General features: G+C 43.7%; 1 protein-coding gene across 1 annotated transcript in view; it reads left to right on the forward strand.

The window, feature by feature from the left end:
* Positions 1-230: 230 nt before the first annotated feature.
* The window catches only part of c2cd2 (C2 calcium dependent domain containing 2), a 56,984-nt gene continuing 31,306 nt past the window's right edge, over positions 231-25,908 (forward strand). The window contains exons 1-3 of the mRNA XM_080203405.1: positions 231-1,014; positions 9,657-9,752; positions 18,532-18,651. Coding sequence (XP_080059531.1) covers positions 733-1,014; positions 9,657-9,752; positions 18,532-18,651 — 498 coding nt within the window. The 5' untranslated portion in view covers positions 231-732. The remainder of the gene's footprint in view (positions 1,015-9,656; positions 9,753-18,531; positions 18,652-25,908) is intronic.

Raw genomic sequence — 25,908 nt, forward strand, 5'->3', positions numbered from 1 at the left:
TATATTTATTATATATATATAGAGAGAGAGTAGATAAATGGACATATATATAATATATATTGATAGATAGTGTATGAGTAGCTAGGCAGAGGCAGTGAATGCTCCAGCCTCCCGGCTCAGTGCTGCTTTAAGGCGGCCCGGGGAGGGCTCTGTGTGGACCCCGCCCCTCCCTCAATGCCCGGAGAGCGGAGCCGGGATCCGGGAGTGGGGCAGGTGGCTGCGGGGGCGGATGGTTGGCTGCTGTGCGGCCTTTCCTGCCGCTCCGACTCAGTGAGCTGCGGGAAGAGTGTGAGTGAGCGAGGGAGAGCGGGGCTTGCTCAGTAACTGAGGCCGGGGATTGAGCTGTGTGCCTGGGCCCATCCATCACTTGGTGGGGGGGGGGAGTGAATGGAGAGAGAGGCAGGAAAGGCTGGAAAATAAAACCCAACATCCCCAACACCTAGTAACAACTCAATAGAGTAAATAAAAATAACTCTCTGGTAAATTAATTAATTGTTAAGTTTCTCACTAATTTCCACAGGTTTGAACCTGTTTTGGTCCATTTTTAAATGCATAATGCCTCTAATTTAGAAGAATATTTACACAGTGTATTTTTTTTTAATATGTAGTGCCTGATATTTTAACTCTATATGCATATCTATATATATTATATTCCATATATAACCTTTCCTGCCCCTATCTTGGGCTAGCCTGTGCTCTGGCCTCTGCCCCCTGTCTGAATCAGTTGTCAGGATGGAGTCTGGTTTCTTCGACGTGCTGGTGTGGGTAGGGCTGCTGGCCCTCTTCTTGGTCTCGGTCCTCACGCTGGCCTTGTATGGCCTTCAGCGGCTCTCGGGCCCCTCCCGGGCTGAGGTCAAGGCTGGGGCCGTGGCGGGCCCACCTCCGGGCGACCCCTCTGAGGGGGCGGCTGCTGCCACCGCCCTCCTCTCCTGGCTGCTCTGCTTGGAGAGCTGGAACCGTGAGTGGCAGAAGGCCTGGGTCACTGCTCTCAACGAGGAAGCCGCAAAGAATGGGGTGAGTTTCCCTCTTGGATGCTTACGTGTGTGTGAGAATCAGCTGGGGGAGGGGTGTGGAGGCTGGTCGGTTGGTATCTGATCAGGATGGACATGTGGGGGTGAGGTTGGTCTGCCAGTATTTGACCAGGATGGACATGTGGGGATGGGGGGGGGGCGGGGTGAGGTTGGTCGGTCAGTAGCTGACCAGGATGGATATGTGGGGGTGAGGTTGTTTGGTCAGTAGCTGACTGGGGTGGTCATTCAGGGGGTGGGGGTTGGTCAATAACTGACCAGGATGGACATTTGGGGTGAGTTTGGTCAGTCAGTATGTGACCAGAATGGGCACATGTGGGGGTTGGGGTGGGAGGGGCAGGTGGAGTGAATGAATTTGGAATTAATCATGTTAAGTTTTGATATTACATCTGGTGGAACTGTGGTGATGTGGAAGAATGTGCAGCATAGGATGTTTTGAATGTAATTATATGTTACTACTTTAGGGCTAGATTTTTATATTATTAATTTGTCCATGTGATGTGTGTAATTATGCTTGAATACAACTGAATGGCTTGCTGGGCCATTTAACAGTAGTTAAGAGCCAACTACTTTATTGTGGGTGTGGAGTCATATGTTGAGCAGACTGGGTTAGGATGGCAGTTTTCCTAATGGGCAATAATGAACTGGGTGGCTTTTTATGACAATTCAGTAGTTAGATAGTCTTCATTACTGATATGAGGGTGTTATTCTGTATGTGTTTTTGATAAGCTTCAGTTTGAATTTCCCCTGTGCCTAGGAGGTATTTGAATTCCCCTTGCAGGTTATACGTATTGCTAGTGCTGCAACATAACCTCTCTGCTTATTGATTCTGGTGTTAAATGTTAAGCTGTCATTCACTCTTTGATGTTGCATGTCTTGTGATGTATTTTCAGTACTTGTCGGTTTTGTTTTGAAGCGCAGTGGCTAGCACTGTTGCCTCACAGCGCCAGGGACCCGGGTTCAATTCCAGACCTGGGTAATTGTCTGTATGGAGTTTGCACATCCTCCCTGTGTCTGTGTGGGTTTCCTCTGGGTGCTCTGGTTTCCTCTCATAGTTGAAAGATGTGCAGGTTAGGTGGATTGGCCATGCCAAATTGCCCCTTAGTGTCCCAGGATGCGTAAATTGGAGAGATTAGAGAGCAGGTTAAACATGTGGGGTTACGGGGCCTGGTGGGAGCGTTGTTGGTGCAGGCTTGATGGTCTGAATGGCCTCCTCCTGCACTGTAGACATTCTATGATGTGTTTTTGTGGATGACCTTGACTGTGAGGATCTGTGGAAACCAAATACGAAGAAATATTTCCATGAAAATTCCAGCTTAAATTGTAGGGCTATATTGACAAAATGATCATTCAGTTTTTAAAATGCAGCATATGTAATTTTTAGTCCTTCCCAGTTTGTATAGCGTATGGAAGGGATTTTATTTTTAAAGTTTTAATTTATTTATTAGTGTCACAAGTAGACTTACCTTAACAGTGCAATGAAGTTACTGTGAAAATGCTGTAGTCGCCACACTCTGGCATTTGTTCAGGGGCACTGAGGGAGAATTTAGTATGGCCAGTGGACCTAATCAGCATGTCTTCCAGACTGTGGGAGGAAACCGGAGCATCCGGAGGAAACCCACACAGACACGCAGAGAATGTGCAGACTCTGCACAGACAGAGACCCAAGTTGGGGATCGAACCTGTGTCTCTAGCGCTGTGAGGCAGCAGTGCTTTTCACTGTGCCATCACCTTATGGAGGATATGTGTAGTGCTAGGATTAAGATTTGTTCCCTCCAGGTCATTTCCTCAGTGATAGGAGCAATCATAATTAATAAATCAACTGTAGAATACTAGAAGCACAGTCAACATTTAAATCTAGCCAATGAATTTTTTTCTCTCCCTCTGAAGCACTGCTGGCAATTCTGTTATAGAGAAAGAAAATGCAGTTTAACAAATGAAATGCAATCAGTTCACGCTCTAAGTGACCCTTAGCTGAACTGCCTGCAGCACTTAAGTCAGTGGATCGTGGGTACATTTGCCACTAAAAAATGTAGGCACATGGAAACTGACCCTTCAGCGCAGAGGGAGTGACGTACTGTCTTGCAGATGAGATGTTGCAGAGTTATTCCTTTGGGGAGCAGAGATCTCAAAATATTACTTGAAGAAAAGTGGGATGGGAGGTTGAGGGGGGGCATATGAGGGGCAGGGTGGGAAGTAGGATGGGAGGGGTGGATGTTGTAGGAGGGCTGTATGAGGGGGGTGGGAATGGTAGTAGGATGGGAGGGGTGGATGTTGTGGAGGGGTGAGGGGGAACATATGAGGGATGGTAGTAGGATGTTGTCGGGGGGGGGGTGGTGGGATGCAGGAGCGGGGGGCAGGGGGTGACCCTGTGAGTGGCCTTGTCCGTATTTGCTTCTCAACATCATCACCAAAACTTGCCTTCCTGTCATTTGTCTTTATGACTGAGGGATTTTGCTGTGTGCAAATTGTCTGCTTTATTTCCCTGTTTTACAACAGCAATTGCATCCCCAAAAGTATTTAACTAGTTGCAGGGTGCTTTGAAGCAATTTAACATGAAGATTTTAAGTTCCCCTTTTCAATTGACAGAGCTAACTCATTGGAGAAGTTTAGATTATAAACAATAAAAGATGTTGAGATAACCTTTCCGGATATTTATATCACATCAATATTTCGAATGCCTATTTACTCCATATGATTTCTCCTTTTTTTCATGTTTTAATTTACCTGTTTTTTTTAATTTTGGTGAGTTGAATGCAGGAAAGATATGTCATGTGGGCTAAAATCCAAACAGGCTGTTCTGTTTCCTTCCACCTTTTCCAGGTCCCCTCCTTATAAACTGGTAAAGAATCATAGAATCCCCACAGTGCAGAAAGAGGCCATTTGGCCCATAGAGTTTGCACTGACTCTATGGGCCAAATGAGAGCCCCACCTGGGCCCTCCCCTCCACCCTATTCCTGTAACTCCATGCACTTACCATGTCCAATCCACCTCGTCTACACATCTTTGGACTCTAAGGGGCAATTTAGCATGGTTAATCCCCCTAACCTGCACACCTTGGGACTGTGGGAGGAAATCGGAGCACCTGGATGAAACCAAGCAGACATAAGGAGAACGTACAAACTCCAGCCATCCAAGGCTGGAATCAAGCCTGGATCTTGGGCATTGTGAGGCAGCAGTGCTAACTGCTGTGCCACCCTAAGTTTCTTCCAAGTGTTACAAGAGTTGGTCAACATCAAACAGCAACTCTGTTTATCTCTCTCCACAAATGCTGCTTGACACTCCAAGTTTTTCCCAGCATTTTCTGTTGACTTAACCTGCTTTTCTTTCAATCACTCACGCTCTCTCTTGCCCTCTCTTTCTCAATCTTGCTAATGGATGGAGTTTTCATTTTACTATATCTTTTTAACTAAAAGTTGAAAAGGTAAGATGAGCATTGATGAATGGGAATCTCATCCCAAGTGAGCGGCAGCACAGTGGGTACCCTGCTGCTTCTCAGTGCCAGAGACCCAGGTTCAATTCCAGCCTCGGGTCGCTATCTGTGTGCAGTTTGCACATTCTCCCCATGTCTGCATGGGTTTCCTCTGGGTGCTCCGGGTTTCCTCCCACACTCCAAAGATGTGGAGGTTAGGTTGATTGGCCATGTTAAATTTACCCTAGTGTCAGGGGGATTCGCAGGGTTAATATGTGGGGTTATGTGAATAGGGCCTGGGTGGGACTATGGTTGGTTCAGAGCCAATGGGCCAAATGGCCTCCTTCTACACTCTTGGGATTCTGTGAAGTGTTGTATGACATGTTTGTTCAACTTCCCCCACCCCATCCCCCCTTCCTTCCCCAAGCCTCTGCTCTGATTGCTGGTCTCTCCTGCAATGCATTAGGGAGGTGTTTTATGGCACCATGGAGACTCTGCAGCAATGGAGAGGAACCCAGAAAGAAAGTACCCACTGGCTGCCTCTGCTGAATTAAGAGCATCATTTGTTGGTGGGGTGAGCTGTGTGTGTACCCATTTCCCCGTCTCCAGGTTGCTGTTACGTACGGACTGGGGAATGGAAAGATGGAAGAATGAGTGAGTGGGGATGAGGTTAATCTTCATCCATCAAGGAAGGGTGTACAAAAATGAAAACGAGATTTAATTAACAGGGTTGAATGTGTCGTACAGAGTGATTTGCATGTCACTAAATCCCTCGGGTTCTATTTCAAGTGTCACTTGTGGGAGCAACATTGATGATAGTTATGGGGGTTCTGCTGTAAAGCACTGAGGGATTACTAAAGCAAATATGCGATAATACCCAGACAGGTATAGGAACATGGAAACGGCAGTAGGCCATTCAGCACCTCGAGCTTGTTGTCAAAACTGCAATATGAAAGTGAAAGGATATGTTGTCAGTTTATGTTTGCCAGTTCTGATGGTTGGCCTCTCATGGAATACTTTTTCCAAATACTCACTGATCTGCTGTTTATTTGCAGTTACTTTGCCTGGGGTTTTTTTATATTGTGATTGCCGGAAAATGTTCTTTTATCGTGGCTCTGCAGTCAGTGTTTATTCGGTCTTGTCTGTGATTCAGTGTTGTTGAATGAGAAGGGTGGGGCAGGAGGAAGAAAGGGCCATCTCTTTTGTTTGAATGCCGAATATGACTTGAACTTTGAGATCCTGGCAAACATTAACTTTACTTACCCGCTGCCGTGTCTCTTTGGAAACAGCTCGCACAATCTTACAGCACAGAAGGAGGCCATTCAGTCTGTGCCAGCTCTTTTCAAAGAACAGTGCAATTTTGTCTTGCATCCGAGCTTTTGTGTGCATAATCCTGCAAACTAATCTTTTAAGGATGTGTCTGAATACCAGACAGAGAGGGAAAAGGAGCATGATTTGATTTATTGTTGTCAGACGTATGAGTATACGTTGTTTCTTGCATGCTATACAGACAAGGTGCACCGTTTACTGTGGTGCAGTGGTTAGCACTGCTACTTCACAGCGCCAGGAACCTGGATTCGATTCCTGGCTTGGATCACTGTCTGTATGGAGTTTGCACACTCTCCCCGTGTCTGTGTGGGTTTCCTCCAGGTGCTTCAGTTTCCTCTCTCAGTCCAAAGCTGTGTGGGTTAGGTAGATTGGCCACGCTAAATTGTCCCTTAGTGTCAGGGAGACTAGCGAGGATAAGTGCATGGGGTTATGGGGATGGTGCCTGGGTGGGATTGTGATCAGTACAGACTTGATGGGCCAAATGGCCTCCTTCTGCACTGAGAATTCTATGAGAAGGAAAGGAGAGAGTGCAAAATGTAGTGTTACAGTCAGAGCTAGGGTGTAGAGAAAGATTAACTTTGTGTGAGGTAGGTCCATTCGAAAGTCCAATGGCAGCAGGGAAGAAGCTGTTCTTGAGTCAGTTGGTATGTGACTGCAGACTTTTGTATCTTTTTCGTGGCATCTCCCAAGGAGGTGTTAGAAATGTCATGTTTTGCAAACTGTTTATTTAATTCCCAGATAGAATGAAGTTGAAGAGATGGATAACTTCATGTTTCTACCTGGATGCAAGGCCCACGTAATTCATATTGCCATTAAGATTGACTTTGAGAGGGGAAAAGTCCATATGAAGCCATTGTAGGATTGGATTATGGTTTTTTTCCTAAAACATTGCTGAGCCTCAACAATATAGTCAGTCTGCAAGAATCTTAGAGAGAGCAGAAAGGTAGAGTTAGCATGTCTCTATTGTTCACCAGGTAGTCTGAGGAGATACCACCTACAGATAATAGAGACCAAGTTCTTTATCATCTAAACAAGGCTGGAAGATTCATCTAGCATTGTGTCATCATAATGAAGGAGAAAAAGATCAAATTATGGAAATATTGGAGTTTAAATAAGACCTGAGGTTTTTTTGAAATGGGAACAGAAGCCATTGGCTGAATTGCTGCAGGGTCTTCCTCGAAGAGATAATGGAACTTCACCTTATTACCTGACAAGTTACTTCTTTGAAGCATCCAAAAAGTAACTGCCGTTGTTGTCTGTGAAATATTCTACACAGACACTTCAATCAGTTTGTCACATTTGCTCAAATGCTTTTGCTTTGAGACCAACAAAGGACTGTGGTTCAAACTTGCCTTTATTAAAACACTCACGGATTAAAGAAATAATTCTTAAACAATAAGTTAACTTTTCTCAAACTAGGCTAGTTGTCTGAGAAATAGACATTACCCGGTCGGGTGAAATCGATTGGGCTGTTGGATTCAATTCAATGAGTTCACAGCAACAGATTAACTCAAGGTCCTCTTAGCACAAAGTTGGCTCTCGCATGTACTCTTGCGTCATCCCAGCTCACAGTAGATATTGTGGTGGCTTCGCTGGAGTTTGTTTTGAATATGGCTGTTTTTATTCTCCACCTTCTTCAAACATTCACTGGTTTTCAATCAATGAGGTGACAGGTGGGGGTTCACAACACCCAATGAGGTTCGGCCAGGTCATCCAAGTTGTACGTATCTCTTTAAAGCAGTGAGTCTGGCTGAAACTAGGGCAAACACAATCATAATGCCTTCTGGCTGAGTACCTCCTGGTGGCTTTCATTACTACTCCACTGTAAAGTATGCTCCTTTCAACATGAGAGGTCTGGTTTCTGATTTTGGGTCATGATGACTTCCCTATAATTAAGATGAAGTACCCCTGTTCGATATGCGAGACAGTTCTGATATGTGTCCCTCTTGGCTTTTGACCTGTGGTAACCTCATAGAACATTACAGCGCAGTACAGGCCCTTCGGCCCTCGATGTTGCACCGACGTAGAAGCAGTTTTCAGCTGTGTTAATTTACAGTGTCCAGTTTTATGTTGGGCTAATTTCTCAGGCCTTGTCCTTTTCTCCACACTATCTTTGGTGGAGACAATTGATAATCACATCTTGAGGTTCACTGGGTAATGCCCAAACAGTTTGTTTTTTGTTGATTCCCCTTCCCTTATGTACAAGGGGTGGATTAAGAGCCAGCTGAACAGCTGCCCCAGTTATCAGTTGGCTTGTGTTCTGTGAGAACTAGTGCTGGAAATTGGACATGTTAAAGCCAACAAGTGCGCACAGTACCCTTGCGCATTTTTCAGGCATGTCTCTCTCCCTTTGTCTTGTCTCTGTCTCTCTGACTGTCTCCCTCCCTCTGTCTCTCTCTGACTATGGAGGTCAATCAAGTCAGCAAGAGACTATACTGAAAAGATAACTGGGAAGCTTCTCCACAAAACTACAGAACACTGAAATTGCAAAACTGAATATTCATTTGATTTGATTTATTATTGTTACATGTATTAGTATACAATGAAAAGTATTGTTTCTTATGTGCAATACAGACAAAACATACTGTTCATAGACAAGGAAAGGACAGAGTGCAGAATATAGTCTTGCAGTCATAGCCAGGGTGTACAGACAGAGCAACTTAGCGCAAGGTAGGTCCATTCAAAAATCTGGCAGCAGCAGGGAAGAAGCTGTTCTCAACGGTTTGCACATGACCTCAGACTTTTGTCTTCTTCCTGATGGAGAAGGTGGGAGAAAGAATGACTGGGGTGCATGGTCACCTTAATTATGCAGCCTCCCCTGTCCTAAGGAGACCAACCTCAGCCTATCCAATCTCTCCTCATTGCTGAAATTTTCCAGCCCTGGCAACATCCTCATAAATTACCCTCTCCTTTGCAATTCCATCCTCTCTGTAATGAGATGACCAGAACTGCACAAGTACTCGAGTTGTGGCCAAACTAACATTTTGTATAGTTTCAGCATAACCTCCCTATTCTGTGCCTTGGATAATGGATGAAAGGCTTCCATGTGCCTTTGTAACCAGCTTATCGACCTGTCTTGTTACCTTCATAGATCTGTGGCATCCACTATAAGATCTATAAGTTCATAAGATATAAGGGCAGAATTTGGCCATTTGGCCCATTGACTGGCAGAGCAGAGTCAATCATGGCTGATATGCTCCTCTTCCCCATTTTCCTGCCTTCTCCATGTGACCTTCAACCCATTACCAATTAAAAATCTGTCTCACTCCTCACATTTACTCACTGTCCCAACGTCCATTGCATGTTGAGATAGCAAATTCCACAGATTCACAACCCTTTGGGAGAAGTAGTTTCTCCTCAATTCTGTTTTAAATTTGCTACCCCTTATCCAAAGACTATGACCTTTCGTCCTAGAATGCCCCACAAGAGGAAGCATCCGCCCCATGTCCACTTTACCTTTTATCATCTTGTAAACCTCAGTCTGATCTCCCTTCATTCTTCTAGTTGGTGAGCTTGAGCCTTCTGCAAGGTATTTGTGCTACAGGTGTTTCTTAGCATTTGCTCAACTGTATTGGTGTGAACTTGCTGCAAAACTGCTCCCTGGTATATTTTTTTGTTTAATTCTTACGTTTCCGAGCTTGGAATGTGTCTGAAGAGAATAGCATGAGTTATACTGCATCAGGAATGCAGTACAAGTCACTGTAAATCTATCATTGATCACATCACAACATTATACATTTGTTCAATGCAGTTTCTTCTCCATTAAACCATATAGATGCAAATTAAACTTTCTTTAAAAACCTTAACAATGGTGTCAAGCCTGAGTGCTTAATAATCAATCTTTGGAGTATTTTGTTGAATAATTGGGAATTTACTTTGTTTTGCAGAGTTCACTCCAGCTTAGCATTGATAAAGTTGGTCCGCATTCATCTCCACTTGATCTGAGTCATATAACCAGTGTTATCCAATCAGACCAACACTTGGTGAGTACCATTCGGTGCGTTTGCATTGTAGTTGTGGTGAAATTTTTGGGAATTTTTATTCATCCAAGGGATGAGGGCTTCGCTGGCTAGGCCAGCATTCATTACATACCCCTAACTGCCCTTAGGTGGTGGTGAGCTGCCTTCTTGAACCACTGAAGTCCATGTAGTGTAGTAAGCTAGAGTGCTGTTGCGGAGGGAGTTCCAGGATTTTGAATTAAGCTTTTTCTCTCTACCACAATATACAAAGTGGTTGGGTGAGATGTGAATGTGTGCCCTGTAATTGCTTACACAATGACTTTCCAGTTTTGACCATGGAATTGGACAACCGTTGAGCTGGTATTTCCCCCACATGGAGAGCAAGCCTGGATATCTTCCTGCGCTCTTTCCCCTAGTGATAGGCTGGGAGATGACATCAGCTGAGAGTGAACTATCTGCTTGTTGTCTTTGACAGCCTTAGAGCTATTGAGCAACTGTGTGGCCCTATTACCATTTACTCATGAATAAGTCCAATAGGACTGTAGAGTATGCTGTGTAATATCTTAAATTGAGAGGTGTTCAAGTCTAATGCCTATTATCTCTTCGAATGTGGCGAAGTGTATATTAGTGAGGGTTTCAAGCAAATGGCCAATTCTTGAAGTCCATGTGGTTGAGGGTTTGCTCTGACAGAACCAAATGTAATCATCTCCTATTGATTTGAAGTATTACAAAATGAGGTCAGGAGATTTCATTTCATGTCGGCTTAATTATTGCAAAGTTGAACTCATTCACCTGACAGTTCTGTAAGTGAGGTGACCTAGGTTGAGGTCACTTCAACTGGCTTTTCAGTGAATTTTAATTTACATTTTTCCACATTTGTAAAAACATGAAATGTTGAGTTTTACCATTGTCATTTTACTTCCCTTCCCTCTTAAATAATTCTGTAACCTGCAATTAACAGATTATTCTGATCTCCGTTGTAAGGGAACTTTATTTTTTAATGAATCTGAAAGCAATACATTCTTGGAAGTGGGGGTAGAATTGGCAGTGATTGTGTATTCCTGCTGTGACAGGAAATTAAGAGATATGTAAGCAGGAAATGATCGAAATCCTCAGCTTTGAGCTGAGACAAGTATGAATTTATTTCCAGTTTGTATTATTTCTGATGGGCTTGAATTTGGCTGCAGAAACATCCGTCTTGTTGCTGAGTGTCATGGTGACTTGTACAAGCAGGAATTATATCCACACTTTTCTTTTGCATTAATTGCCATTGTTTTATGTTGTGGTTTACATTTTTTTCTAGTTGATTATTTCTGAAAACGATTTTTAAAATTACGAAACTGTAATGCTTTAACCCAGTAAACGATTATCTTTGAAACAATCTTCATCCTGGTACTGCTCCCTACCACTTACTGTTCCCTAAGCTGGACAGATTTTCTGCTGCATATTCCTAAGATGTGTGGATAAGGTTGATTGGCCATGTTAAATTGACCCTAGTGTCAGGAAATTAGCAAGGTAAATGTGTGGGGTTACATGAATAAGGCCTGGATTGTGGTTGGTATAAACTCAGAGCTGAATGGACTGCTGTACTCTAGGGATTCTAGGATTCTATCAGACTTGATGATTAATTCATTAGAGTCCACCACTCAGTTGGCTGGACAACTGGTTTGTAATGTGGAGCAACATCAACAATGCAGGCTCAATTCCCATACTAGCTGAGATTATACATGAAGGCCCTGTCTTCTCAACTTTGCCCCTAGCCTGAGGTGTGGTGACCCTGAGATTAATCACCACCAGTCAGCTTTCCCCCTCAAGGGGAGAGCAGCCTGTGGCCATCTGGGACTATGGTTACCACTTAGCTTGACTGCCCATAGAATTCATTGTAGAATATTGCACCAGAGAACAGGACACTCTTTTCATCCTAGCTTTATCCCAGCCTAATCCTCCTCACTTGCTTGTGTCCCATGTCCTCTTCACCTCATTTTCAAGCCTCCGGAAAACTATCGTGCACTCTATGAACATTTTGACAGAGTTTCACGTTCTAGCTGTTCCTTCTATTATTCACAATCCTAAATTTGTGATATGTCTTTGTTCTATTACCAACCAATGGAAATCGTCTGTAGATATGTATTCTTTCACCAGGGCTTATAGAGTTAATTCATGAGGACAGTGTTATGATTCCAGCTGATAATGAGGCAAGTCAAATCTCAGAATGAAACCTAGCTTAATAGAGGAAAGTTACTAAACCGATTCACAGGAGTCTGCTGATTAACTTTTAACGCAAAGAATAAAATATTTGTTTAACAGGAAAAATGAATTATATATTACATCAGACAAAATGGTTGGCGAGATCTCATTGCAAACACCAGAAGACACTTCAAATTCACACTATTCCTATATGCCTGTACGTTCTTTACAGGCGCACAGATCAGTGAAGAGTTTCCCTAGTTTGACAAGACTTCTCGCTTTTTATTCAGTTGTGGGACATGGGTATCGCTGGCTGACCGGTATTTATTGCCTGCCCCTAGTTGTCCTTGAGAAGGTGATGGTGAACTGTCTTCTTGAGTGATTGATATAACTGAGTGGCTTGCTAGGCCATTTCTAACAGCAGTTGTAATGTTGTCTCCTTGCTTACTCCAAAGTAAATTGCGTCAAATCAGATCACCCTTCAATCTTCTAAACCCAAATGTATACAAACCAGTATATAAACACGTGGCTCAAAAGCCATAGCAATATGGCTCTGGAGTCCCATGTAGATCAGATTAGATCAGGGCAGTGGATTTCCTTCCCTGAAGAACATTAGTGAACCAGATGGGTTTTTCCAGCAATGGTTTCATGATCATCAATAGATTCTTAATTCCAGTTACTTTTATTGAATTATAATTCCACCATCTGCCATGGCGTGATTCAAATTTGGGTACCCAGAACATTAGCTGAGTTTCTGGATTAATAGTCTAGTTATTATGGGCAGCACAGTGGTTAGCACTGCTGCCTCACAGCGCCAGGCACCCTGGTTCAATTCCTGGCATGGGTCACTGTCTGTGGGGAGTTTGATACATTCTCACTGTTTCCTCCCACTTTCCAAAGATGTGCGGCTTAGGTTGATTGGCCATACTAAATTGACTCTAGTGTCAGGGGATTAGCAGGTTAAATGTGAGGTTATGGGAATAGGTTCTGGGTGGGATTGTGGTTGGTGCAGGCTTAATGGGCTGAACGGCCTCCTTCTGCACTGTAGGGATTCTATGAATGGGATTGAGAAATTTATCAGCCATGATTGAATGGTGGAGCAGACTCATTGGGTTGAATGGCCTAATTCCTTTATTTTGTGGTCTTATGAACTTATTGGGCGGTATGGTGGCACAAGAGGTGAGCACTGCTGCCTCATAGCGCCAAGGACTCTGGTTTGATTCCTGACTAGGGTAGCTGTCTGTGCGGAGTCTGCACCTTCTCCCCTTGTCTGCGTGCGTTTCCTTCGGGTACTCCGGTTTCCTCCCGTAGTCTTAAAGGTGTACTGGTTAGGTGCATTGGCCGTGCTAAATTCTTCCTCAGTGTACCCGAACAGACGACTAGGGGAATTTCACAGTAACTTCATTGCATTGCTAATGTAAGCCTACTTATGACTAATAAATAAATAAACTTATCTTATTGGGACTTAATACCTTTGTCACTATTGGGGAAAGTTAATAAATATAAACAGGCTTTCTTCCCAGGTTCCTGTATTCATTGAAACTGCTTCCCTTTAACAACACTGAAGACAGAGGAGAGAGGGAGGGACAGATTAAAAAATATTTGCATTGCTTTCACCAAAATACCTGTCACATGATTACCCAGCAAATTGGTACAACAATTCTTCGAACAGTCCTCTGTGATGGCTCGAGAGTAAAATATGTTTTGTTGCTTCATTCCTTTTTAAACTTTCCATATGATATTTGAATTGTTACATTGCTCCCCAACTTGTTCCCTTCGTTCTAAATTTATCGATGCAACATGGTGTCTTGATGCATTTGGTACGGTTGCTTTGACGTATAAACGAGTAACAATGATGTACGGCTACTTTTGTGTGAATTAGAAAATGATATAAAGTTAGATTGGAAGTGACTGTGCTTGTTGGTGAATTTTGGTCTTCTATTAGTGCACCTGTTCTTTATTCTCGGGGATTGGCTGACCATGGATCATTTTGCAGCCAGTACCATACGCGTTGTAGATTTGTTTTGCAAGTTCCCATCCAGTGTCCACACAAGGATCCTGTTCAGAAGACGTTGTGAGATGATTGAGAGTAGTGATCTTATGTGTCTCTCCTTCCATCCCCCTCTCTCTCTCACTCTTATCTCCAGTCCCCATTCTTCCCCTCTGTCTGCCTCACCCCAACCCATCCCGAGTTCAACTAATAATTCTGACACCTGGACAATGACTTAATCCTTAGGTTTTCTGAAAATTTGCCATTGTATTTTTTTAACAGATATTTTATAAAGGCATGCCTTGTTGCTGCCTAAGGCTGTAAGCTGATCGAAAGGTTTCTGTAGCAATGTGAATGAGAGGACAATCTATTGAGTCCTTCCAGCACCAGCTGATCATCACTGGATTAGATTGAAATCTTGAATTTGTGCCAGAATGATTTGGTTTGTGTTAGAAATCTGTGCTGACGGTTGATGCTTTCTGGTTGTTGATGTTTGATTGTCATTGTTGCGACTCAATGAAAAGAATTCGCAGTTACCAGAAAATTCCATCTAATATTGTTCTGGCCAACTGCTAAGCAAACCTTCATTTGTTTAAAGAAAACAGTTATCTGTTGATGATGGTTTCGCCAATAAAGAAAATATTGCTGTATTTCTGAGCCGTGAAAGACCGAAAAGGGTTCACGTTCAGTTTTTTTATCTGTATACTGAATTAAAATGCCCAAAGACACTGCAGCTGAATTCCACATTATTTACTTCTGCTAGAATCATAGGATTGTTCCAGCACAGAAGGAGGCTATTCAGCCCATCTTCCTGTACTGGCTGTCAATTGAGCAATTCACCTAGTCCTATTCCTCCACCTTCTCCCTGTAACCCTGCACATTCTTCATCAGATAGTGATCCACCTCCCTCTTGACAGCTTCAATTGAACCTGCTTCCATTACACCCTCTACTTGTGTGTTGTGGATGCCAATCACTCACTGCATGAAGAAGTTTCTTCTCTTGTCTTTGATCCTTTTGCCAATTACATTAAACCTATCCCTTTTGTTTTCAATCAAACCAGTGGGAACTGTTTCTCCCTATCTACTCTGTTCACACCTCTCACGATTTTGAATACCTCAATCAAATCTCCTCTCAATGTTCTCTCCACAATGGAGAACAGTCCTATCTTCTCCAGTCTATCCATTTTAACTGAAGGTCCACATAAGAACTAAGAGCAGGAATAGGCCATTTGGCCCTTCAAGCATGCTCCCCCCCCTTTAATAAGATCATGGCTGATCTTTTTGTGAACTCAGCTCCACCTCCCACCCCCAACACCACGCGTGTGCACCATAATCCTTAGTTCCTTTACTGTTCAAAAACCTGTTGATCTTTGCCTTTACATTCAGTGAGGTAGCTTCAGTGCTTCATTGGGCAGGGAATTTCACAAATTCACAACCGTTTGGGGGAAGAAGTTCCTCCTCAACTTGGTCCTAAATTTGCTCCCCCTTATTTTGAGGCCATGCCCCCTAGTTCTGGTTTAAACTGTCAGTGGAAACGTCACTGCCTCGATCTTATCTATTCCCTTCATAATCTTATACGTTTCTATAAGAATCCCCTCATTCTTCTGAATTCCAATGAGTATAGCCCCAGTGTAATCAGTCTCTCCTCATAAACCAACCCTCTCAACTCCGGAATCAACCTAGTGAATCTCCTCTGCACCCCCTCCAGTGCCAGTACGTTCTTTCCCAAGTAAGGAGACCAAAACTGTACACAGTACTCCAGGTGTGGCCTCACCAGCACCCTGTACATCTGCAACATAACCTTGCTGTTTTTTAAACTCCATCCCTCTAGCAATGAAGGGCAAGATTGCATTTGCCTTCTGAATTACCTGCTGCAACTGCAAATCCTTGTGATTCATGCACAAGAATACCCAGGTCTTTCTGCGCAGCAGCCTACAGCAATTATTCGCCGTTTAAGTAATAGCCCATTTTGCTGTTATTCCTACCAAAATGGATGACTTCACACTTACCTACATTTGTACTCCACCTGCCAGACCCTTGCCCACTCATTTAGACTATCTATATCCCTTTGCAGACTTTCAGCGTTCACTGCACACTTTGCCCTTCCATTCATCTTAGTGTCATCTGCGAATTTTGACACACTACGCTTGGTCCCCAACTCTAAATCATCGATGTAAATTGTAAACAATTGCAGTCCCAGCACTGATCCCTGAGGCACACCACTAGTCACTGATCGCCAACCAGAAAAACACCCAGTTATTACCACTCTTTTAACCAATACTCTATCCATGCTAATACATCACCCGTAACGCTATGTACCTTTATCTTATGCAACACCCTTTTGTGTGGCACCTTGTCAAATGCCTTCTGGAAATCCAAATGCACCACGTTAACTGGTTCCCCGTTGTCCATTGAGCTTGTAATATCCTCAAAGAATTCCAGTAAATTAGTCAAACATGACCTGTCTTTAAATGACCCGTGCTGCATCTTCACAATGGGACAATTTCTGTCCCGATGTTTCACTATTTCTTCCTTGATAATAGATTCAAGCATTTTCCTCACTACAGAAGTAGGGGTGGCACGGTAGCACAGTGGTTAGCACTGCTGCTTCACAGCTCTAGGGACCTGGGTTCAATTCCTGGCTCAGGTCAGTGTCTGTGTGGAGTTTGCACATTCTCCTCGTGTCTGCATGGGTTTCCTCCAGGTGCTCCGGTTTCCCCCCTCAGTCCAAAAGCTGTGCGGGTTAGGTTGATTGGCCATGCTAAAATTGCCCCTTAGTGTCCTAAGATGTTTAGGTTACAGGGATTAGCAGGTAATCATATGTAGGGATATGGGATAGGGGCCTGGGTGGGATTATGGTCTGGGCAGACTTGATGGGCCAAAGGGCCTCTTTTTGCACTGTAGGGTTCTATGATTCTATTCTAGAAGTTAAGCTAACCAGTCTATAGTTACTCATCTTTTGTCTACCTCCTTTTTTAAACAATGGTGTCACATTTGCTGTTTTCCAATCTGCCAGAACTGTCCCAGAGTCCAGCGAATTTTGCTAAATTGCCACAATGCATTTGCGATTTTCCTCCGCGATCTCTTTTAGTGCCCTGGCATGCATTCCATCAGGGCTTGGAGATTTGCCCAACACTACCCCTTTAGTGATGATGATTGCTTACATATTTATAGAACTGTTTGCTATCTGTTTTTATATTCTGAATTAGTTTATTCTCATCATCTATCCTCTTTTATTTCCTTAGATATCCATAGCTGATTATCCCTGTTTTTTACAGTCCTTCCATATCACTGATATACTGAGCACTGTGAAAGATCTCTTTGGAAGTCCTCCATTGTTCCTCAATTGTCACACTGTAAAGTTTTTGCTCCCAGTCTACTTTGGCCAACTCCTCCCTCATCTCATCGTAGTCTCCTTTCTAAGCACAAGACACTGGTATTGGATTTTACCTTCTCGCGCTCCATCTGTGTATTTTAAATCCAACCATACTGTGATCACTCCTTCCGAGAGGATCCCTAACTGTGAGGTCATTAATTATTCCTGTCTTGTTATGCAAGACCAGATCTAGGACAGCTTGCTCCCTCATTACGTACTGTTCCATTACGTACTGTTCAAGAAAACATACCTGGAAGCATTCTCGTGAATCTTCTCTACGCGCTCTCTCCAATGACTTCACATCTTTCCTCAAGTGTAATGCCCAGTACTGGACCAGTTGAAGCTGAACCAGTGTTTTATAAGTTCAACATAGCCCCCTTGCTCTAGTACACAATACCTCTTTTAACGAAACCCAAGGTGCTGTATTCTTTATGAACCATGCTGTCAATCTGTACTGGCACCTTCAATCACTTATGCACCCCATTCTCTCTGCTCCCCTTTTTAGAATTGTACCCTTTCAATCACTTCACACTTCTTTGTATCAAATTTCATCTGCTACTTGTCTACCCATCCTACCAACTTGCCTGTGTTCTTTTGAAGTTTTTTTTTGTTTGTTTATTAGTGCCACAAGTAGGCTTACATTAACACTGCAATGAGGTTTTGGTGAAAATCCCCCACTTGCCACACTCTGGCACCTGTTCGGTTACCCTGCATGGCCAAGTGCACCTAACCTGCACATCTTTCGGACTGTGGGAGGAAGTGAGCACCCAGAGGAAACCCACTGCACTATCCTGCTCACGTTTTCACAACTGAGTTTTGTCTCATCTGCAAATTTAGAAATTGTGCCTCCGTGCACCAAGGTCTTGGTTAACTAAGGAGCAGGAAACCGTGCAAAGTTTCTGCTCCCGCCAGCTGTACCCCATTTTCCACTAGGTTTGCTGTCTTGGCTTGCACGAGGAATGGCTACTTAGGCAAATGATCAGAGGATGCCAGACATCAGTGGAAGCTGACACCAGCCTGAGTTTGTACCTGCGCTTGAACGAAAAGGAAGCAAACTAGGTTTGCTTTCAAAAGCGAAATACGTCGTACAACGATTTTGGGCTAATAAAATAGGAATTCATGAGCTGCTGGTCTCGTATTGCCAAATGCTTCTGATGTGAGTGAAACTGTATGTTATATGCCAGTTGATGGGAAGTGTAGTGACTTTGGTGTAACCTCTGTATTAAGGCTTGTTGTGGATTTGGTTTTAGGTTTTTGGATGCCATGTGACTGGAAAGTACGCTCAGTTTACAATCAGTGTGATCCGGGACTCGCCCATTGCCATGGCGCTGGAATCTTTTCATGTCCAAGTGTCGCCGCTTCGTTTTCAGGTAAAACATGGGAAGAATCACGAACAACTTTTATTTCAAACGTTCTTATTTCAAACATACAGCAATGTTGAATTAATTTCAGATTTCACTTACGCAGCCTCTTTAAATACAAAATTCTTTATTTGCATGTCTGTCTCTCTTCCTCTTCCATTGTCCCTGCATTCATGTGGCTTTCCACAAAACGGCATTGATGTGCCGGAGATGATTGACAAAAGCAAATTTTAATTTGGCCTCTTTCCATTGTGACTCTAAATGTTCGAGTTGTGCGGCTCTGAGCTGTTTTTTCCCATTGGGAACCGAATCTAATTAGTTGATAGAACCAGGCTAAAGTCCAACAGGCTTATTTGGAATCGCGAGCCTTCAGAGCACTACCCTTTCCTCAGCTGAGACTCGCCTGATGAAGGGGCAGCGCTCCGAAAGCTCGTGATTCCAAATAAACCTGTTGGACTTTAACCTGGTGTTGTGAGATTCCAGTCTGATGCCGGCATCTCCACATCACAATTAGTTGATAGGAGAGGCAAATTGAGTGGCAGGATTTTAATTGCAATGTGGCCAGGTTATATACTCTGCTGCTTGGAACTTCAGAAATATACAAGCCTGGATATAGGAGAAGGTCGTCACATGTCACTGGCCTGATCTGACCTCCCGGTATGTTGTCTGACCTGTGGAGTGATCGTGTATGGTTACAGTGGTCTCCTGCACCATAATGTGTTGGGCAATAGAATCCCATTGCTTTCGGAAGGCAAATTTGAATGTTGTCACTTATTGTAATGAGAATGAAATTGAAAGGCATGGATGTCTTGCTTCAGTTGATGGGACCACATCTGGAATACTGTGTACAAATTAGGTCTTTTACTTAAGAAATTAGATAAATGTGTTACAAGCAATCCAGAGAAGATTCACTTGACTGATACTGGGGGAGGGAGGTGGTTGTTGTATGAGAAAAGGTTGAAAAAGCTGGGCCTGTATCCGTTGGAGTTTAGAAAGATTGAGAGCTGATCATCTTGAAGGGTCCTGAGGGGACTTGACAGGGTGGATACTGTAAAGGTGTTTCACCTTGTGGGAGAGACCGGAACTAAGGGGCACAGTTTAAAAATAAAGAGTCTCCTGTTTACGACAGAGTTGAGAAGAATTTTTTTCTCTGAAGATGGTGAGCCTTTGGAACTCTTTGCCCCAGAAAGTGGTAGAGGCAGGGCCTTAAATATTTTCAAGGCAGAGGTAGATAGATCCTTGACTAACAAGGAGGTCAAAGGTTACTGAGACCTGGGCGGAATGTGGAGTTGAGGCCGTAATCAGATCAGCCATGATCTTATTGCATGGCATAACAGGCTCAAGGGGCCCAAACGGTCTACTGCTCCTAGTTTGCATGTTCATACATGTCTGTTTTTGTGGAGCGTGTACACATCTACTGCTTCAGAGACTTTGTGGAGGCGGTTCCCTTCGATTTGGCTTATTTTATACAGGATTTTGCACCATTCATTGTAAACGCAATATGAAAATTCTCCAATGAGGCTATTGAGCATTTTGCTTACATTACTCTCTGTTGCTGATTACACTCCAGTTCATTACAGTTAAGTTGCTGCTATTTTCTAGTTTTGATCTTCTCTTGACTTTTTGTTTTACTTGTTTCTCTTCTGTTCAGTGTCCCTCCACCAAGTGCTCCAGATTCATAAAACCAACTGCATCGCGCTCATCTGCTAACTCCATTCTATCCCCCGAGAATCCTGGTGCGTTTCTAACCTAAGGCTATCTTTATGTGAATGTAAATTGACTGTGATTTATTGTCTCTTGTTATTGCTGGATGCTTCTGAATTCCTTCATTATATATTCCAGCTCTGCGATTTCTTTTCCCCTACTGATGTTGAGCTAGCTGATGATTGATTGATTTCTAGGGAATACTTGCTTCGAAGCGACTACGTTGAAGCTCTTCCCCAGTCCCTGGAGTTTGTTCACATTTCCAGTACTTGGCATTGGTTAAATCGATCTCCCATGCACTGAGCAGGGTTCCATTTCTTAAGCAAGGACATGGTTCCATGGACTATAAAGCCACTTCCATTTGTTTCAAAACGAAAAGCCAAGAGGATAATATCTCTGTTTTGCTTCACAATTAATTAGCCAGCAATGGAAATTGCAGGCTATGCAATATTATTTGATGGCAAATTGTTAATTAACAAAAGGTTGGTAGGCTTGACTATAGAAAAATGTCACCACTTTTCGTCAATAACTTGGAATTTTCACTGTTTTTCCGTCTTTGAGGATAGTATTGCAGTTGATAAGCTGGATAGTATTGCAGTTGATAAGCTGGATAGTATTGCAGTTGATAAGCTGGATAGTATTGCAGTTGATAAGCTGGATGTGCTAGATATTCTTGAGCGTTTGAAAATAGATAAGTCCCCTGGGCCGGACGGGATTTACCCTAGGATTCTCTGGGAGGCAAGAGAGGCGATTGCAGAGCCTCTGGCTCTGATCTTCAGGTCGTCGTTGGTCACAGGTATAGTGCCAGAGGATTGGAGGATAGCGAATGTTGTCCCATTGTTTAAGAAGGGGAACAGAGACTTCCCCGGGAATTATAGACCGGTGAGTCTTACTTCTGTTGTGGGCAAAGTTTTAGAAAAAATTATTAGGGTTAGGATTTATAGTTATTTAGAGAGTAATGTATTGATTGGAGATAGTCAGCACGGTTTTATGAAGGGTAGGTCGTGCCTTACTAACCTTATTGAGTTTTTTGAGAAAGTGACCAAAGAGGTGGATGGGGGTAAAGCAGTTGACGTATATATGGACTTTAGTAAGGCGTTTGATAAGGTTCACCATGGAAGGCTTCTGCAGAAAATGCAGATGTATGGGATTGAGGGTAGTCTAGGAAATTGGATCAGGAATTGGCTAGCAGATAGGAGACAGAGGGTGGTGGTTGATGGAAAGTATTCGTCATGGAGTTCGGTTACAAGTGGTGTGCCTCAGGGATCTGTTTTGGGGCCACTGCTGTTTGTAATTTTTATAAATGATCTGGATGAGGGTATAGTTGGGTGGATCAGTAAATTTGCTGATGACACCAAAGTCGGAAGAGTGGTAGATAGTGAAGAGGGGTGTCATAGTTTACAGAGAGACTTGGACAAGTTGCAGAGCTGGGCCGAGAGGTGGCAGATGGAGTTTAATGCGGAAAAGTGTGAGGTAATTCACTTTGGCAGGAATAACAGATGTGTAGAGTATAGGGCTAACGGTAGGACTCTGAATAGTGTTGATGAACAGCGGGATCTAGGTGTATGTGTACATAGATCCCTGAAAGTTGGGAATCAAGTAGATAAGGTAGTTAGGAAGGCAAACGGTGTCTTGGCGTTTATTGGTAGGGGGATTGAATTTAGGAGCCGCAACGTCATGTTGCAACTGTACAAAACTCTGGTGCGTCTGCACCTGGAGTATTGTGTACAGTTCTGGCCCCCACATTATAGGAAGGATGTGGAGGCATTGGAGAGGGTGCAGAGGAGGTTTACCAGGATGTTGCCTGGTATGGAGGGAAGATCCTATGAGGAGAGACTGAGGGATTTGGGGTTGTTTTCGTTAGAAAGAAGGCGGCTAAGAGGGGACCTTATTGAAACATATAAGATGATTAGAGGTTTAGATAGGGTGGACAGTGATAGCCTTTTTCCTCGGATGGGGAAAGCTAGCACGAGGGGGCATGGCTTTAAATTGGGGGGTGGTGGATATGGGACGGATGTCAGAGGTAGGTTCTTTACCCAGAGGGTGGTGAGGGATTGGAATGCCCTGCCTGCTGCAGTTGTAGATGTGCCTAGTTTGGGGGCGTTTAAGAGATCCGTGGATAGGTTTATGGATGGAAAGGGATTGGTTTAGGTTAGAGGGTCATTGCTTTTTTTAATTGGTCGGCGCAACATCGTGGGCCGAAGGGCCTGTTCTGCGCTGTTATGTTCTATGTAGTGGGAAATATGCTTAGAAAGTAATTCCCTCCCCCTCTCCAGTTTAAACTGGGCAAAGCCCATAAGCATAGAATCCTGCAGTGCAAAGGAGGCCATTCAGCCCATCGAGTCTGCGCCAACCACCATCCCACCCAGGCCCTATCCTCATAACCTCATGCATTTACTCTAGTTAGTTCCCCTGACACTAAGGGGAAACTTAACCAGGCCAGTTCACCTAACTTGTACATCTTTGCAGTGTGGGAGGAAACTGGAGCACCGGAGGAAATCCACACGTACAGGGAGAACGTGCAAACTCCACGCAGACGGTGACCCAAGCCAGGAGTCGAAGCCGGCTCCCTGGCGCTGTAAGGCAGCAGTGCTAACCACTGTGCCACCGCGCCATCCCAGAGCTGCTCCGCTCTGCTGGAAAGATGAGGACAGTGGTACTTTTTGTTCCAAAATTCCGTTGCAGTCTTCCAGAGATTTCAGTTTGGGCAGATGGAAATTCAGTTGCCATGTATCGCTCCTGGATTGGGAGCAGACATAAGGGGAGTTTACATATGTGGAGAAGTGGCCAGGTGAAATGGGAGGAAACTGAGGCTCCTGTGTGGCTGTGATGAGATTTTAGATGCTCACGTTATGAGATGTCCAGAAGGTGGTATTTTGTTTTGGTTGACGTCAGCTGCAGTATAACTACAAACATGCGAATTAGGAGGAGGCCACTCGGCCCCTCAGACCTGTGCTGCCCACCGTTCAATAAAATCTGACTGACCCGATTGTAACTTCAACCCCACATTCCTGCCCATTCCAGATAACCTTAATCAAGAATCTATCTAGCGCTGCCTCAAAAACATTCAGAGATTCTGCTTCCACTTCCTTTTGAGGAAGAAAGTTCCAAGAGGCTCATCACCCTCTGAGAGAAAACAATTTCTCCCCATCTCCGTTTAAAATGAGCGATCCCCTTGTTTTTAGGTTCTGGATTCACTGATAAGAGGAAACATCCTCTCTAAAATTGCAAAAAAAAAGGATGATTGCTTTCGGCAATGGAAGCAATTAGATGCTTTCCAAAAGTAATTGAAAGTTTGCCAAGTGCGAGTAACAAGCCAAAACTACCACATGTTTTCTTGCCCCCACACCCTCCCCTCCCCCCCCCCCCCCCACCCCACCCCCCACTGCGTCAAAGTAAACAGTGAAAGCAAGGAAACTGCCAATAAACTGATAAACCTGTTGACACTGACTGACAGCTGGTGTCATCTGGCTGCACGGATCAGTTTTTATCACTACTTTCCAGAGGAGAAGTTTCAGGTTCTGAAAGAGAAGATGTAGGTGTAAGATCCCTTTTGAGTTTGAGAGCCCTGAGGCAGTTATTAACTTGCAGCTGACTCCAGTTGAGGAAACTCAGCTGCTACACCTGACCTGTGATAGCAAGGTTAAAAAACACGCCACGACTCCATGAAGTTGTCATCATTCTGGATTAGCATCTCCCAGGAGAATCCAGCTACTATTGCCCTTCACAGCAGCCTCCAGGTGTGAGGTGGGATTTTCCGTTCTCGCAGAGGTGAAGGCAGCACAAAGGAACTGGTTGAACTCCACACCTGATGTTGACCCCCTCATCCTGCGCACCTGATTGGGGTGAGATCATGAGCACCAAGCAGGCTCACCTCTCACAGGTGAGTCAGAAGTTTACAGCGTGGAAACAGATCCTTCGGCCCAACTTGTCCATATCGCCCGATTTTTTTTTTATATATATCACTAAACTAGTCCCAATTTCCCACGTTTGACCCATATTTCTCTATACCCATGTAACTGCCTAAACACTTTTTAAAAGACAAAATTGTACCACCTCTACTGTTCCCTCTGGCAGCTCGTTCCAGACACTCACCACCCTCTGAGCGGCACCCCTGGGTGGCATGGTGGCACAGTGGCGAGCATTGCTGCTTCATAGCACCAAGAACCCAGGTTCAAATTCGGCCTCGGGTCACTGTCTGTGTAGAGTTTGCACATTCTCCCTATATTTGTGTGGGTTTTCTCCGGGTGCTCCAGTGTCCTCCCACAATTGAAAGATCTGTGGGTTAGGTTGATTGGCCATGATAAATTGACTCTAGTGTCAGGGGATTACAGGGTAAACATGTGGGGTTATGGGAATAGGGTTTGGGTGGGATTGTGATAGGGGCAGACTTGATAGGCTGAATGGCCTCCTTCTGCACTGGCAGGATTCTATGGATTCTAATTGCCCCTCTGGACCCCTTTGTATTTCTCCCGTCTCACTTTAAACCTTTAGTTTTAGACTCCTACCTTTGGGAAAAGATATTGCCTATCTAGCTGACCTGTGCCCCTCGTTATTTTATAAGATCACCTCTACGCTCTGAGGTAAGAAGTCTCAGTCTATCCAGATTCTTCTTATAACTCAAACCATCAAGTCCTGGTAGCATCTCAGTAAATCTTTTCTGCACTCTTCCTAGTTCAATAATGTTTAATAAATGTTTCTAATGCATTTTGCACCTTTCTTTGGATAAGGAGTCCAGTAGTGTACAAAATACTCCAGATGTGATCTCACCAATGCATAACCTCCCTACTTCTGAGTTCAATTCCCCCTTGCAATAAAAACATTCCCAAATTACTTGCCTTTGGTGATTTATGTATTTGGGCACTTCTGAGCTCTGCAGTCTCTCACCATTTAAATTTTTTATTCTTCCTGTCAAAATGGGCAATTTCATATTTACTCTCACTGTACTCTGTTTGTCAGATGTTTTTGTTCACTCATTTACCCTATCTATGTTCCTTCAACCTCGTTACGTGCTCTTCACACACTTTTTTTTAGCATTTAAAATTTACATTAACAGGTGATATTTGTCCAGCATCTATTTTGGGTTGAGGGGAAGAAAAGTATTTCAGAGTCATAAAGAAAAATGCATTGGAGGAGATGCTCAGAAGCTTAGGGACTTATTCCTGAACGTAGGGCTGGACAGTCAATAGAAAAAAATTCATCAAAGAATTAGAGCAGATGGAATGACATAATGTGCAGCCAAGCCAATGAATTCCAAAAGTAAATGTGGTAACATCCACAGCTGACCGTTCGTGGAGAGATGTGAATGGACAAGTAATTGAAAGCAGCTAACATGGGTTTTAGACAAGTAGATCATTCTTGATGAATCTGAATGTTCTTTCAGGAGGTGATAGATTTAGCAGAGAGGGCATAATTGGATTTTCAGCAGCCCTTGGTCAAGGTACCACGCAAGCTCCAACTCGATTTTCAAGTTTGCTGATGACACCACTGTAGTGGATCAGATCTCAAACATATAGTGAAAGGGTGCGACAACAATAACCTCTCCCTCAATGTCAGTAAAAT

Source organism: Carcharhinus amblyrhynchos, chromosome 15 (assembly GCF_965287045.1).
Source record: "Carcharhinus amblyrhynchos chromosome 15, sCarAmb.v2.hapA, whole genome shotgun sequence".
Lineage (NCBI taxonomy): Eukaryota > Metazoa > Chordata > Chondrichthyes > Carcharhiniformes > Carcharhinidae > Carcharhinus > Carcharhinus amblyrhynchos.